The sequence below is a fragment of the Oxyura jamaicensis genome, chromosome 4, assembly GCF_011077185.1.
Source record: "Oxyura jamaicensis isolate SHBP4307 breed ruddy duck chromosome 4, BPBGC_Ojam_1.0, whole genome shotgun sequence".
Classification (NCBI taxonomy): Eukaryota; Metazoa; Chordata; class Aves; order Anseriformes; family Anatidae; genus Oxyura; species Oxyura jamaicensis.
The window spans coordinates 45,009,940-45,023,965 of NC_048896.1; the positions used below are offsets into that span (position 1 = coordinate 45,009,940).

The window sequence follows — 14,026 nt, forward strand, 5'->3', positions numbered from 1 at the left end:
GCCCCGACGCCGAAATCACGGGAAGTGGTTTGCAGCGAAATGCACGGATTTGCTTGCTTATATTTTCTTAAATTTTGATATATATATACTTTTTTTCATTATTAGTTTTTTTGTTTTGTTTTGTTTTGTTTTGTTTTTTAACGCGTCCGTACCCTGTGCCACAGGGGAGCTAATGGGGCAGCGCAACTTCCGAAGGGACGGGACGGGGCGGAGAGGGGGGGGACACACACGGGGACACCCACCCACGGCTTCCCAAAACGCCGCCCCCCCTTCGCCCCCCCGATTCCGGTGCGGCTCCCCCCGGCGGCTCCTTTCATCCCCGCCCCGACGGCGGAGGCAGCGAGGGAGGGCGGCGGGGGGGCGGGCGGCCGCTTTTTTTTCCCTTCCCCCCCCCCCGCCTCCCCCCCGTCCTCGGGGTGTTTCTCCCCTCTTCCCGGGCCGAGCCGAGCCGTGCCGAGCCCGGAGCCGCTGGCGAGGCGGCTGACAAAGACGTGAGGGGGGGGGTATCGCCGTGCCCCCGCCTTGCTTTTTGTCACCCCCCCCTCTTTTTGTGCCGTCCCCCCCCCCAGCCATTTTAACCCGGGCCCGCCCGGGTGGCTGCAAACTTCGGGCGTGGGCACGGCTCGGGCCGGCTCCGCTCCCCTCCGCGACCCCTCAGTGGGAGCCGGGGGCTCAGGAGAGGTTGTGGGGGGGAACCCCAAAGGGGTCCCTCGGGCTTTTTGGCCTTATTAAAGCCAGCAAAACCGGGGCGAACCCCGCCGGGGTCAGGACCGGGAGGGAGCGGGGCTCGCTCGGCCCCGAGGGGGCGGGCGGGGGGCTCCGGCTGGCGAGAGCCACCACCCCGAGGGCTTGACGGGGCTTTTTTTTTTTTTTTTTTTTTTTTTTTCCTTCTTCCCTCCTCCTCCTCCTCCTCCTCCTCCTCCTTCGCCTCCTCCCCCCGCTGCTCCTCCCGCTCCCCTTCCCGCGGCGGGCCGGCGGCCGCAGCAGACGCCGCGCTGCCGGGAGGATGCCGCAGCTGCCGGGGGCCGGGGGCGGCGGGGGGGACCCGGAGCTGTGCGCCACCGACGAGATGATCCCCTTCAAGGACGAGGGGGACCCCCAGAAGGAGAAGATCTTCGCCGAGATCAGCCACCCCGAGGAGGAGGGCGACCTGGCCGACATCAAGTCCTCGCTGGTCAACGAGTCCGAGATCGCCCCCGGCGCCAACGGGCACGAGGTGCGGGGAAGAGGGAGGCAGGGAGGGACGGAGCTGCCCCTTTTTTTCCCCTCTTTCCCCCCCCCAAAAAAAAACCAAAACCAAAACAAAACAAAAAAAACAGCCCCGGCCCCTCACCGCCGCTCCCGTTCCCGCCCGGGGCGAGAAGGTCCCCAAACCCCCCGACGGCACCTCGGGCACCCCGAAACGAGCCCGGCAGCACCGGCAGGGGCAGCCGCAAACTCTCCGAGGGATTTGCCCAAAAACTGCTTGGGAAGAAATTCCCGACGCTAAAACAACGTGGGGCGAGCCGGGGGCCCGTTTGTGGTTGCTGTTTTTTTTATTTTTCCATTTCTTTTTGTATTTATTTCCTTCTTTCTTCATTCCTTCTATTTTCATTTCTTCTTTTTCCTTCTTTTTCCTTCTTTTGTATTCCTTCTTTTTCATTTATTCTTTCATTTATTCTTTCATTTCTTCTATTTTTTTTTTTTCTTCTTTTTTAATTTATTTTCTTCCTTTTTTTTTTTTTTTTTTTTTTTTTTCCTAAAGACCTGGCAACCCAATTCTCACTATTATTTTTGGTAACTCTGTGTAGCGAGGGGATTTCACCCACCGAAGCTCGGTGTGTTTTCCAGAAATAAGCCCCTTTCGTTAAATGCAGGGTGCTTTGGCTCTGTGGCTTCGCAAAGCCACACAGTTGTCGTAAAACAATTGCTTATACAAACGATCCCGATGCAGTTGCCTTCCAAAGGGCTTAGGAGGAAAAACAAAGATGCTTATCTCTTGCTGTAACTTTCTTCTGTTCCCAAGAAGATGTAAGCCCCGTGGCCGATACATGAGCATCCACACAATGACTTTTCTTCTTTTCCTTCCTCTCCGGCGGTGGATTCCCCGTGGTCAGGTTTCCAGGCAAACTCAGACGCAGGATTCCTACCATGACAAAGGCAGAGAGCACCCAGAGGAAGGTGAGAACCGCACGGTCCCATCTTGCAATATTGTCCCGAGCCCCCGTGGACTGGAATTTGGTTTCTCTGGGGAGGTGTAAAAAAAAAATCTTCTGGGGAAGGGGGACACCAGGGCGCTTTCAAAGCACATTTGGAAAGGAGATGTATGTACAGCACGTTTATCTCAAGTGACCAAATGGTATTGCAGTTGTATAGAAACTGATAAGTAGACCAAATGGATCCTCACTGAAGAAATAACTATTTTTAGGATATCAGCTTAAACACATCTATCTCCCCACTCAGACAGTGCAGCTGGGTTGTATTCAGAAACTGTGTGCTTTTTTCCCCTTAGCCAAAGTCTGTCCCTTAAAGCCCCTCTTCAAATCTAAACATGAACAGACCTCTTGCCATTTTTAATGTACCAGCCGGTTCATTTGGGTTGAGGAGGACGGAAGAAATAACAAAGTTTGTCAAATATCGCTTAGGAAGCTGGAAACGTGTACAAAGAATGAGTGCTGTGAGTGATGGAAGGCTGTGTTTAAAATGAAATGCTTATGATCATGAGCTAAGTCAGATCATAAATGCCATGTAGAGGCAGGCACCGTTCAGTCCTTGTGCTTCCCAGGACTCTGCAGTGATCTGTCACAAAACTGGTTGTTAAACAGCCTACTAGCAATCATGCCCACGTTGCTGGCATTTTGGCAGTTAGGGAGAGATCGGCTCTGCACAGTTTTCCCTTCTGCCTTGCATCCTCCTTGCTTACCTGCAAGTGGTGCCACCGCCAACGGCCATTGGGGTGGGAGACCTGTTCGTCCCCTCCAGTGCCCATCGCTTTCCAGGTCCCAGGGCCAAGTTCTTTCATACAAAATCACCTTCCTCACTTGGCTTCCCCCTCAATTATAGTGCCATGCCTGTTACACAGCTTCCCCCCCCCCCCACTCTCCCCCCCAAAATAATTCACTGGGGTCTCCTTAGAAACCAGCCCCTGCCCTCTAATTGTTCCTGGTTAGTACGGCCAGCATGAATTGTTCGCTGCACACAGTGTCTCAGCAAGAGAAGGAAACAATTATATCTAGTTATCACTGCCCCGTTCCTCCCTTTCCTAACAATGATGTTGAAAACCCATACTGACAATACTTCTGAATCCACAAATCCTAGAGGGATGTGTAAAATGGGGGAAAACTGCTACTTGAGAAATGTCATGTCCCTGGTGATGTTTCTGCCTATTTGAATGGGGGCTTGGCAAAATAAATGGGTTACTCTGAGGTTTGTCATATATTAACTGTAAACTCCTCGCTGAATGCAGGTAGTCCTTTAAGAATTAACTCTTCTTCAAAAAAATGTTATTGTGAATCGCTGCAGACTACTTTCTGCTCAAAGTTATTGCCATAAGCACAGGAACGTTTGCATGCAGAACATTTCTATGAATGCACAGTACCTGTTTAAGTGCTCTAACTTGCAAGAAATGCATGTGTGGGGAATAAAGTAATCATTGTTTCCTCTTCCATAGGAAAACATCCAGACAGTGGCTTATACAGCAAGGGACCGTCCTACTCTGGTTATTCTGGGTACATCATGATGCCAAATATGAATAACGACCCGTACATGCCTAATGGATCTCTGTCGCCACCCATCCCCAGAACAGTGAGTTATCTCTTCCAAAGATGGGTTTTGGCGAGCGGGGTTTCCTCCTGCTCGTCGTGCAGTGCGTGAGCACACTGTTGTTTCGGGTAGCTTCAGCTAAGGTGAAGGCTGCACTTCTGGTGCACGGAGCCTGCAGCCAGCGGGGTTTCAGAGCTCGTGGAGGTGTCGGTCGTGAGCCTGCTGGAAAAAGCTGAAATCGGCGATTAAGCGCAGCCAGCGTCTGACGTCCTTTGAACAGGGCCGGGGGTTGGGGGGGAGCCCTGGTTTACGACTGTAGGATAATGTATGGCGGAATGATGTAAATACTGTCTTTGTAGTCACTAGGACAGATGTGAATTTTCTGGCTTTAACTCTTTGTTTGGTGAGGAGTAGCGAGGGCTGGAAGCAGAACTGCTCGAGTTGCTTGTCAGTGAGATGAAAAGGCTTGGTTCTTTTTTCTTTTGCCGTCAGATACGGCATTGCTCTTTGCTGATTGACATTTATTCCTGCCATCAGTTGCTCCATGCAAAGGCTTTATGCATCTCTGGGAGTCGTGCTCTGAAACACGCAGTGTAAGTTCCTCCACACACTGTGAAATGAAACGGTGCTGTAGGAATTCATGTCAGCCCTAGTGTGGAGCCAGAGGTACGGCTTCCCCTTACGTTGTGGCGGGCACCGATTCCTCCAGGTCAGTCCCTCTGATTTCACTGCTGAAGATGTACCTGGACGAATGGATTTTAATGTATTTCTAATTTGGGGTAGTAAATTCCTCTGGCCACTGGGTATGCAGAGAGAGAGGTGACGGGGAGACAATATTAAAACGAGCTGTGGAAACTATATTAGTAGAATGTGAGCAGAGTGGGAAACAAATTTGCTCGTAGGCATCCTACTGAAGGAGTGTCGCTGCAGTCCATATGTGCTGCGGTACGAGAAGTTGGATGCTGGTATTTCCTCATGATAAAGCAGTTTTCCTTCTTACTGGCTCTTAGATTTTTATTTGGCAGCCTTTGTCAAATGACTGGCATTATTTTGGTCCCCTACATTCTTGATTTTTTCTTCAGGGCCTGTGGCTTTTGACTTCAAAAGCAAAAGGACGGGGCCTAATTAGTGTCAGCGATTTAATGGTAGCAAAGGGTGGTAAAATGCTGGGTGTTTGACTTGGGAAGGACCGAGTAGTCTGGCGGTTCGAAATTCCCAATTCTGCTGTCATGACATGTTGCTGCTCACATCTGAAAGATGCAGAAACCTGCACCATGTCTTGCTTTCCATAGCTCTGCTTTTAGAAGGGATGGTGATGGCACGGGAGTTGCTGCTCAGGGGTCTGCATTCGTTTAGGACGGGGCACACACACAAGCTGTAGCACTGGCAGTCCCATGTGCAGTGACCATGATTGTTGATATTCACTGTCATAAGCACTGCTCCATGGAAAACTTTAGCTCCTATGCATCAAGGGGGAAAGGATGCAGCGTCGTGAGTGGGCACCGAGCCCCAAACCTGTCCCTGCAGAGACGGGGAAGCTGAAGGCCTCTTTCCCCTGCTATGCTCCCAAGAAAGAACCTGGTGTTGGCGCGGGGCTTGGAGTCACAAAATCTGGTATAATTATTCACTTAGGATTTTCTGCATGTATGCATGTAGGATGGCTGCTGCGTCTTACTGCTCTGGCATCGATTTTCAGAAGAGCATCAGCTTCTTGCAGACGTACCCTGCTCGGGTAGCTCAGGTACTGGGGGAGCCCACACATCCAGGGGGCTCCCCCACATCCAGGGAGGGAAGGGGGGCATGCATCTGCTCTCTGGTTGTAATGACTCCTGCCTGGCATCTAAGGGGCTAATTCAGCTTGGCACTGCTCGTATATGTTGGAGGAGCACCACTAGTTCAGTAAAACAGCGTTCGGGGAGCGCTGCAATGTTGACATAAGTTTGGAGTGCCTTCAGTTTAACCTCAAGCCTACACGCTTGAGTTATTAAATAGTATTTTTTTTTAAATGAACTCTAATCTCTGCCGATCCCAGAGCTGACGGGCATCACATCCAAGGTGCGGTCTCCACGCTCTGCCTTTCCCCCCCAACACCCCCAGTCCCACCTCAGCAGGGCATCCTTTGCCGGGGCCAGGGCAGGGGTCCCCTGCGGTGTACCTTTGCCCTGCCATTTGCATGACAAAGCCGCCACTCGCTTGCTGCATCTGTGGCCTGGAGGTGTGGGGCAGGATGAAAAAGCAGCCCCGGGGCCCTGAATTTTATTTATTTTTTTCTCACCCTTCTGGGACACCCCGTGTCCTTCTGAGGGTTGGTACAGGGGTGTGAAATAAAATGCATCCCCTGGTAAAATTGTGACTGCGCGGGTGAATCTGTGCTGGTTTGTTGGGAGCATGAGCCAGGAGGAGTAAGTTTGCTCATCAGGCTTCATGCTGCCCTGCTTGAGCCAGACCTGTAATCGAGGTAGTGGGTCAGCTTTGCTGGAATGGGAAAATGTTACTTTGACCAATGTATGCACAGAAAAAAAATGTCCTTTTTCATAAAGAACAGGGAAAGGCTTTACACTCTTGCTCTGTAAAATTAAAAGTACAATTTTAATTGTACTTAGTACAATAGTCAGACATACTATGTCTAATAAACCTTAAAAAAAGGAAACTGAGGTGTAATTTCAGGGCAGCTTTTGGAGGGAAGAGGGTATATGAGGAGGATTTCAAGTTTTGATAAATCCACCGTGGTCAGAGTAGTCTCACTTTCCCTTTTCCACCTCCTTTCTGTATTTGTATGTATTTTTATTATGTATTTTTATTATGTATTTTTATTTTCATTTTACTGGCAACTGCTTTGCCCTTTTCAAGTGGTATTTGCAGGAGAGTTAGCTGCAAGTTCACGCACAAGCCGGCGGTAGGAGTACATACGCTTATCAGCTAAAATCACTTATAGCTGGGTAAGTGGAAAGGCAAAGCAGTCCGTTTAGGTAGCTGCAGGAGAGGGGGCATGTGATGACGCTAAAACCGCAGTAACACCTGGTGAATGTGCATCCTGTCTGCTTGAGATATCTTTTGGTGGTTTCTCAACATCATGGGCGTGCTGAAGATGGGAGACGGAGACAGCTGTTTGTTTTCAAGCATGTGTGGGTTTCTCTTACTTTTTCGTTAGTTTTGGGGCAGCAAACCTTTCTCATCTGTGTGATGGGAATGTGGAGACAAAGGAGGAGGCTGCAAAAGAGCCATTGCTGTTTCTTAAAATCACACAGAAAATTGTTTTGTCTTTGTCCCCCCCCCCCCGCCCTTTCCCAGTGAATTAAACTTTGTGCTGGAAGGTGCAGGATTTCTGCAACCTCCCTTTTGTCCCTTCTCATCTGTTCTTGGGCTCCGGGTTTATTACTTTGTGGCTGAACTGTGTCTATGTTAGCAGCTGGAGGTGTTAAATAGGTTGGAGGACACAATCTATAAACACCTTACAGTGACTTGCAAAACAGCACATCCGTTTGACAGTGAAGAGGAATTCTGTTAGAAGAGTTTGAATGCAAAGAGCAACACCTATATACAGGGCCCCCCTCCCTGCCCAAATTTTGGGTATTCCTGGTGTGCATCTGCATGGTGATGAGCATGGAGGTGGCCCCTGTCCTGAAGAGCTAGCATCCCAGGAGAAATGTGCAGGTGGCATGGACAGGAGGAAGCAAGAAGGTAGAAATAGCTACAGTGTGTTGCTACGGGGTCTCAGTGAGAGGTTCCCTAGCTGCATCATGCTGTCCCTCAGGAAACATTGGCTTGTGGAAGATTTTGGGGACCTTGAGAAGAATGTACTGGGGTATTAATGCTAGCATATCCAGCTGGGAAAACAGTGCCTGGTGGAGCTGCAGAAGGATACAAATATGGTTTTTAGTAACACTGTCTTCCCGTCCCCCTTGGTACCTCGCTGCAATGGCAGGCATTGCAGGGGTTGTAAATTCTCCTTTTGGAAGAGGGGGGCAGAAGTTTCTGTGGTGCCTCTGGGTGGGCTTTTGTTCAGAGCTTGGTCTTGTTGACGACCTAGGCAGAGTCCTTGTACAGATACTGTGCATACACATGCTTATGTCCATCCGTCTGTGTGCTTTTGTATGTATGTTTGTGGTCTTTCAGCACATACTGAGGAAGAAAACAACCTTTCTGCTTTTGCTGCCTTCTCCCTTTCAGGGTGGTGCAGTTAGTAAATCTAGCTAATTGTGAACGGGTAAAGGGGAAAGAAAATATTCCCCATGTGGCTTGGTCCAGAGGTGGGCTTCGCGTGTGTGTGACTGCAGCTGAGGCGTGACCAAAAACCCCACCCACTGCAAATAATCAAAGCTGGAGCTTTGGTGTATCAACATGTGTATGTACGTGCCCTAAATCTCATTTCTCTGTATATCTAGGAGCTCATTCAAAGTAACCTGTAAAAGGTGGGGCTGCTGCTTTCATTTTCAGGTGGTGTAAAAGCAAAATGTTATTCTTGTTTTGGTGCTGTGCCACCTCTTCTCCAACTTAATTTCTGTCCAGAAAAAGGTATTAATAAGAACAGCTTGTTATGGGCTTCAAATGCCAGAGAAGATAGGGCTCAAGAAGGCCTGAAGCTCTACAGGTTCAGGAATTAAAAGAGGAAAAGACTTGGTCCATATCCTTGCAGTGCTGCGTGGCTGCAGGCACTGAAGAGCTGGGTACTGCTGGCCTGGCTCCTCCAGAGTGCTTAACTTCTGTTTATGGTTAGGGAAAGCTCTCCCGATACGGGAGGGAAATAACCCACACAAAAACATTTTACTGCTGCTGTAATATTTCTGAAGTCCTATCAGAGGCATGCACCATGCACCTTTTTTTTTTTTTTTAAGCCATAAAACAGTGTCTGTGTCTCTCAGAAAGAGACATACATGCAAGAATACGCTGCGGAAGGAATACTGAACAATTTGCAGCCCGAGGTGCGTCAAATCCCCAGCTGCTGCCCCATGCACAGCACAATATGCTGGGATCTTCCAGAGAGCCCCATCTTGGCTGGGGGGCAGCTATCGTTGAGCTGGGGGTGGCACGTGGGGTGTGAAGACCCTTCCCACCTCCCTGTTGGGTTTAGTCCCATTTCATAGGCCCCTGGGGAAGGCAGCACAGCTGCTTTGCATGCTGTCCCTGTCCTGGCAGCCAGGGATTAGCATCTCTGTCACTCCAGCCCTTCCTAAGCATTGGATTCACTTAAGAAAATTGCATTCAGAATAACTTAATCTAGCAAGCCAACGGCTTCTATTTTAAGACTTGGATCTTGTGGATGTGTTTATTTAGTTTGGGTTTCCCACTTCAAAGGAATCTGTCCTGTCAGCAAGAAAGTGATTGAGCACTTAAATAAAAACGTACTCATTGAATCTTTGGGGCTGAACGAAAAGTATGGTAGGGAGTTAACTTGTGCGCCAACTGTGCTGATCGGCCAGGGATTGGCCTCATAAGGGGAAGAGACAGAGTCTGAACCACACCAGGAGGAATCTGTCCCCTGGCTTCTGCTGGTGGTGTTGCCAGCTGGCACTTGAGGTGATGAGGAAGGACCTTGAGTATCTTTGTCTGTGATCTTCAAAGTTACCAGATCCCTCATGCAAAAAGCATTTTTGTGGAGCTGAAAGGTCGACTCAACGTTTGTCTGTTTTCTTGGAGTGGCTGTGAGTGTTGGTGAGATTGGGGCATAAAATCAATAGGAGGACCTTAGTCAGCAAACATTACAAGTGTAAAGTTACGAGGCTTTGATCGAATATTCATAATATGGGCAGTTTAACAGGAGAAGTAGGCGCACTATTGACACCGCTGGTAACACTTAGGACAGAGCATCACATTGGCCAGGTGCTGCTGGGCAAAATCCCAAATGCACCTGCCTGCCCAAGGACTCTCTGCAGTCTGGCTCCTTCCTTTCCACCATGCCATGCAAGCTGGCAGGCAGCACCAATGTACTGTAATGTCCCAATCATGTAATGTACCAATGGCCCTTAGGAGGCTGATTTTATGCATGCTTTTGTCATGCAGCACCTTCTGAAAACACTGGCACTTGGAGTGAGCACTGGTGTGCATGTGTGCTCCTGTTTGCAAGGGAACTCCAGTCATGCTGCCTTGGCAAAGAACAAAAGAAGTCTATTTGTTGGACAATTTGTTTTTCTGCTTGCTTTCTGAGGAGGAAGGCTTTAAAGTGAATTAAAGCAGACAGCTGTACATCCAGCCTGGTGCTGGGCACTGTATGTACTTGAAGCTTGCAATTGTGACCCTCGGGAACCATGACAAACCCTGCAGGGACAGCACTGTGCATGAGGTATAGCAGAATTCAAAGTCCTTGTGACAAAATCCCATTGATGCTGATAGCAGCTCAACTTCCCTCTTAGCTGACCTGAGCAGAACTCTGAATGGGAGGGCACAATGGTTGTCTGGAGAAAAGTCTGGAAATGGTCTGATTGGTCAGGTACATCCAGAAGGAGACACAAACAGGAAAAGGGGCATGGGGCTTTTTTGGGGCATTTTTGTTGGCTCAGAGGTGGAGAGCAATGAATTCTAACAAGCTGTCCCTGTAGTCTGTGTGTTTTGAGTCTAGCGTTTGTGCTCCCAGTGACACTGCCTGCTCAGAAGTAACTCTTTTCCAGTCACCTAGCTATGCTGTGAAGCTCTGTTTCTACTATTTTTCTGCCTCTTTCTATATTTCATAGAATCATGGAATCATAGAATGGCTTGGGTTGGAATGGACCTTAAAGATTATATAATTTCAACCCCCCTGCCATGGGCAGAGCTACCATTTACATTTAGTATCACCAGTACATTTAGGTACTGTAGTCCCTGGAGCCTTCTCTTCTCCAGGCTGAGCAACCCTAACTCCCTCAGCCTTTATTCATAGGAGAATTTATTCATCAGCCCTCTGATCATCCTCATAGCCCTCCTCTGAACTTGTTCCAACAGGTCCACATCCTTCTTGTGCTGGGGGCCCCAGATCTGAACACAGTACTCAGGTGGGGTCTCACGAGAGCAGAGTAGAGGAAGAGAATCCCCTCCCTTGGCCTGCTGGCCATGCTGCTTTTGATGCAGCCCAGGACATGGTTAGCTTTCTGGGCTGCAAGCACACATTGCTAGCTTGTGCCATCAATCAACACCTCCATGTACTTCTCACGCCTGCTCTCAATTCATTCTCTACCCAGCCTGTACTTGTGCTTGGGATTGCTCCAGCCCAGATGCAGGGCCTTGCCCTTGGACTTGTTGAACCTCATGAGGTTCGCACAGGCCCATGTCTCAAGCCTGCCCAGGTCCCTCTGGCTCCAGTGTGTTGACCACATGACACAGCTTGGTGTCATCGGCAAACTTGCTGAGGGTACACTTGATCCCACTGTCCATGTCTCCAACAAGATTGTTTAACAATGCCAGTCCCAAGTTTCAAAGCCACCTCAGAGATTTTTCTTTTTGATTGTTTGTTTTCTCTCCACAGTTTCGGCCTATCTTCATGCCTTTATCTTTCTTCATTCCCTCCAAATCTTATACTCGTCTACCATAAAAATACAATATAGGGCACAAATTAGAAGCATCAACACTTTTCAAATGCAGACCATACTTGGGGAGAATTTATTTCCCCTGATGATGTGCTAAAATGCAGATAATCTGCATTCAGCCATGCAAGCATGTTTAGGTGTTACAATGCCACACTCTAGCCATGGGAATAGGGCCTGTAAAGTTTAGCTCAGATTTGCCAAGCTGTAATTACAAGTGGTGTTTGTGTATTTTGTCACACGTCATTCCCACCCCAGTGCCCTACGCTGGGCGAGGTCCCTGCCACAGACAGGCACTGGGCAGTGACAGCATGGCAATATGGTGGCAGGCCTCACTGCGGCCTGCCTCCCTCCTGCCTCCCTGCCCTCTCCCCAGGCTGTCTGTGGCATTTCTGTGTCCTGAAACACAAAACATGAGGTGAAGCAGGACGGCAGCATGCCCAGGACACATTTGGGATGCTTGGGATTGACAAGGAAAGGAAGAGTGGCTGCACCAAGCTGGTGCTTGCAGAGCTTTTGTTGTACTGGGATTCATGGAATAATGTCTTGCAAATTTTCAAATTCATTTAGGTTTTGAAAAGGTGGTTCACTTAACCATGTTCAGCCCTGCGTTACTTTGCAAACAGTGCAAAAAGGAAATAAACCTTACATTTCACACACTAAAATACACTTTGAAAAACATTAGCAATTGAAATAGCTTAGTCTATAAAGTGCTCCTTTTTGTTTTTCTGCCCTCTGACACTGTAACACTGAGTTACATTTGTGTGTGCTCCTGACTGCCGGGCTCTCTCCTGCAAAATAAATTTGAACTGAGCAGGTTGGGTTTTAAAAAAAAAGTTTCTAAGTCCACTCTCTCTTACAAATTACTCCATGTCTTAAATACCCATGGTACAGGGAGAAGAGCAAGCTGTGATGGATCTATAGGGGGGGGAGGGGGAAAGAAAGATGTGAAAAAAAAAATAGCTTCTGAATGCATGGAATTTTCTGATTTTGTTGTAACTTTTAGTTGTGGCTTGTTTCTTCTCTCTGTTATTTTAGGAATATTTCTAAGCTAATAGCTCAGAGATCCTGTCTGAGATGTAAATGTCCAGAAAGAAAACTCAGAATAGGAGAACCGGGAAAAAAAAAAAAAAAATTATTAGGCAGCTCCCCCAACAGTTTCACAGCACTGTTACTAACACTTTTTGTTAATCTGGCAACTACTAGGCTTCTTATGAGAGTGACCTGTAACAGATGCCTTCACACTTTGTAATAAGGAAATGTTAAGACAGTCTAGGAAAGGTGGTCAAAATGCTGTTTTGTTCAAAGATTTTTTGAATGAAAGGGCCTTCCAAAACCGCCTGTACAGAAAGCTTTCCCTCTTTCTTTGAAACTTTCAGGGTTTATATAAATAAGAATATTACAGACTAATGGGGTGGAATCAGAAATATCATTGCATCAGCAAATCTGGCTTAGTCGAAGCTGTTTTGATAACTCTTGTGTTTGGGAAACAGGCAGACTTTTGAAGGGAGAGAGATTTCAGCGAGGTTTTGTGGAACTTGTCTTCCAGCTCCAGCTGCGCCGCTGCAGGTAAATATGTCCTGTTTGTTAAAGAGGTTTTTTGGTTGCTGTCCAAAAAAATGCCCTGCTCTGCTAAATGAATGTTTCTGGCTGATATCTTCCGGACAAAGCATTTTTCCAGGTTCAGTCCTGCTCTGGAGGCAGCACTTCCCAGCCACAAAGCCCTTAACGCATACGCTTGCTATGGGCTGACTTTGATCTGTCCTGTGTCACCTGCACTGGATCTCAATTTCAGTGCCGGGTGATTTCTCACCGTAAGGCTCAGCGGGCTGAGGTGCTGGCTGGGATTTGAGCCTAGGGGGCAAAGCCAGGGCTGCAGCTGCTGCCTGTAGCAATGCAAGTTGTTAGGCTATAGCTGTTCTGGAGGTGGAGCAAAAGTTTTTGCCTGTGCAATTAAGCATGAAATAGGTAAATTCCGTGTATAATTACCGAGCACCGAGTTGAGCACGAGGACGTGACCCATGGAAATGGCTGTGGGGCAGTGGCTGTGGGCCGATGCAGGGAAGGTGTCTGGCACCCTGCCTGGGGGGCACTGTCTCACCTCCTCCCACCCAAAAGCAGGGCTATGAGCCAAGAGGTTGGGTCTGCAAACAGGGAGCCTGACAAACAATGTTTGTTTGGAAGGTGATGGCAGAGGTGGGAAAAAAATCCATGTTTCCTGAGCATCCTTAAGGAACCCGCCTGGAAGACAACTCCTTTATAAAGATATGGTTTTGTGGTTTTGTGATTTTTTTTTTCTTTTTTTTTTGGTGATTTTTTTTTTCCCCTATGACAACAAAAACAGAATTCTGAGAACATAAAAACTGGAATGTGTGTGGAGGGGGTGCTAAGAGGATTTCCCAATATCTCCATCTGATTACAAGCAATACAGATAAGAAAGTTCCTGGCAGCACTGGTGTGGCTGTCTCATACCCAGCCTTTCCGCTAAGGATCAGAGAATCCTGATAAAGTTTTTCAGAAAAAAAAGAAAGGAGGGACTTAAAAAATTACCTTAGAAACTTTTTGGCAAAAAGTACACTTTGCTTTTTTCCCATTCTCCCTGCCCACCACCTCAGCAATACCAGCGTCTTCCCCCTCTTCTATCTGTTTGCCATCACTACTCTAATGGCAGGGGGGCAGACTGCTTGCCCCCAGCATGGTTACATGCACTTCTGTCTCAGTCACTCTCTCCAAAATCCTGCATAAATGGGACCAGGGAATGAGCACAGCATGCTCCCTCCCCCCAAAACTGC

At 48.3% G+C, this 14,026-nt stretch overlaps 1 protein-coding gene across 4 annotated transcripts in view; it reads left to right on the top strand.

Annotated features, from left to right (window-relative positions):
• Positions 1–773: 773 nt before the first annotated feature.
• LEF1 (lymphoid enhancer binding factor 1) overlaps positions 774–14,026 on the top strand; it is a 62,687-nt gene continuing 49,434 nt past the window's right edge. The window contains exons 1-3 of one of the 4 annotated variants that reach the window (XM_035325474.1): positions 774–1,216; positions 2,097–2,160; positions 3,650–3,783. In XM_035325474.1, coding sequence (XP_035181365.1) covers positions 1,007–1,216; positions 2,097–2,160; positions 3,650–3,783 — 408 coding nt within the window. In that variant the 5' untranslated portion in view covers positions 774–1,006. The remainder of the gene's footprint in view (positions 1,217–2,096; positions 2,161–3,649; positions 3,784–14,026) is intronic. The other 3 variants (XM_035325476.1, XM_035325473.1, XM_035325475.1) reach the window with 3 other exon arrangements.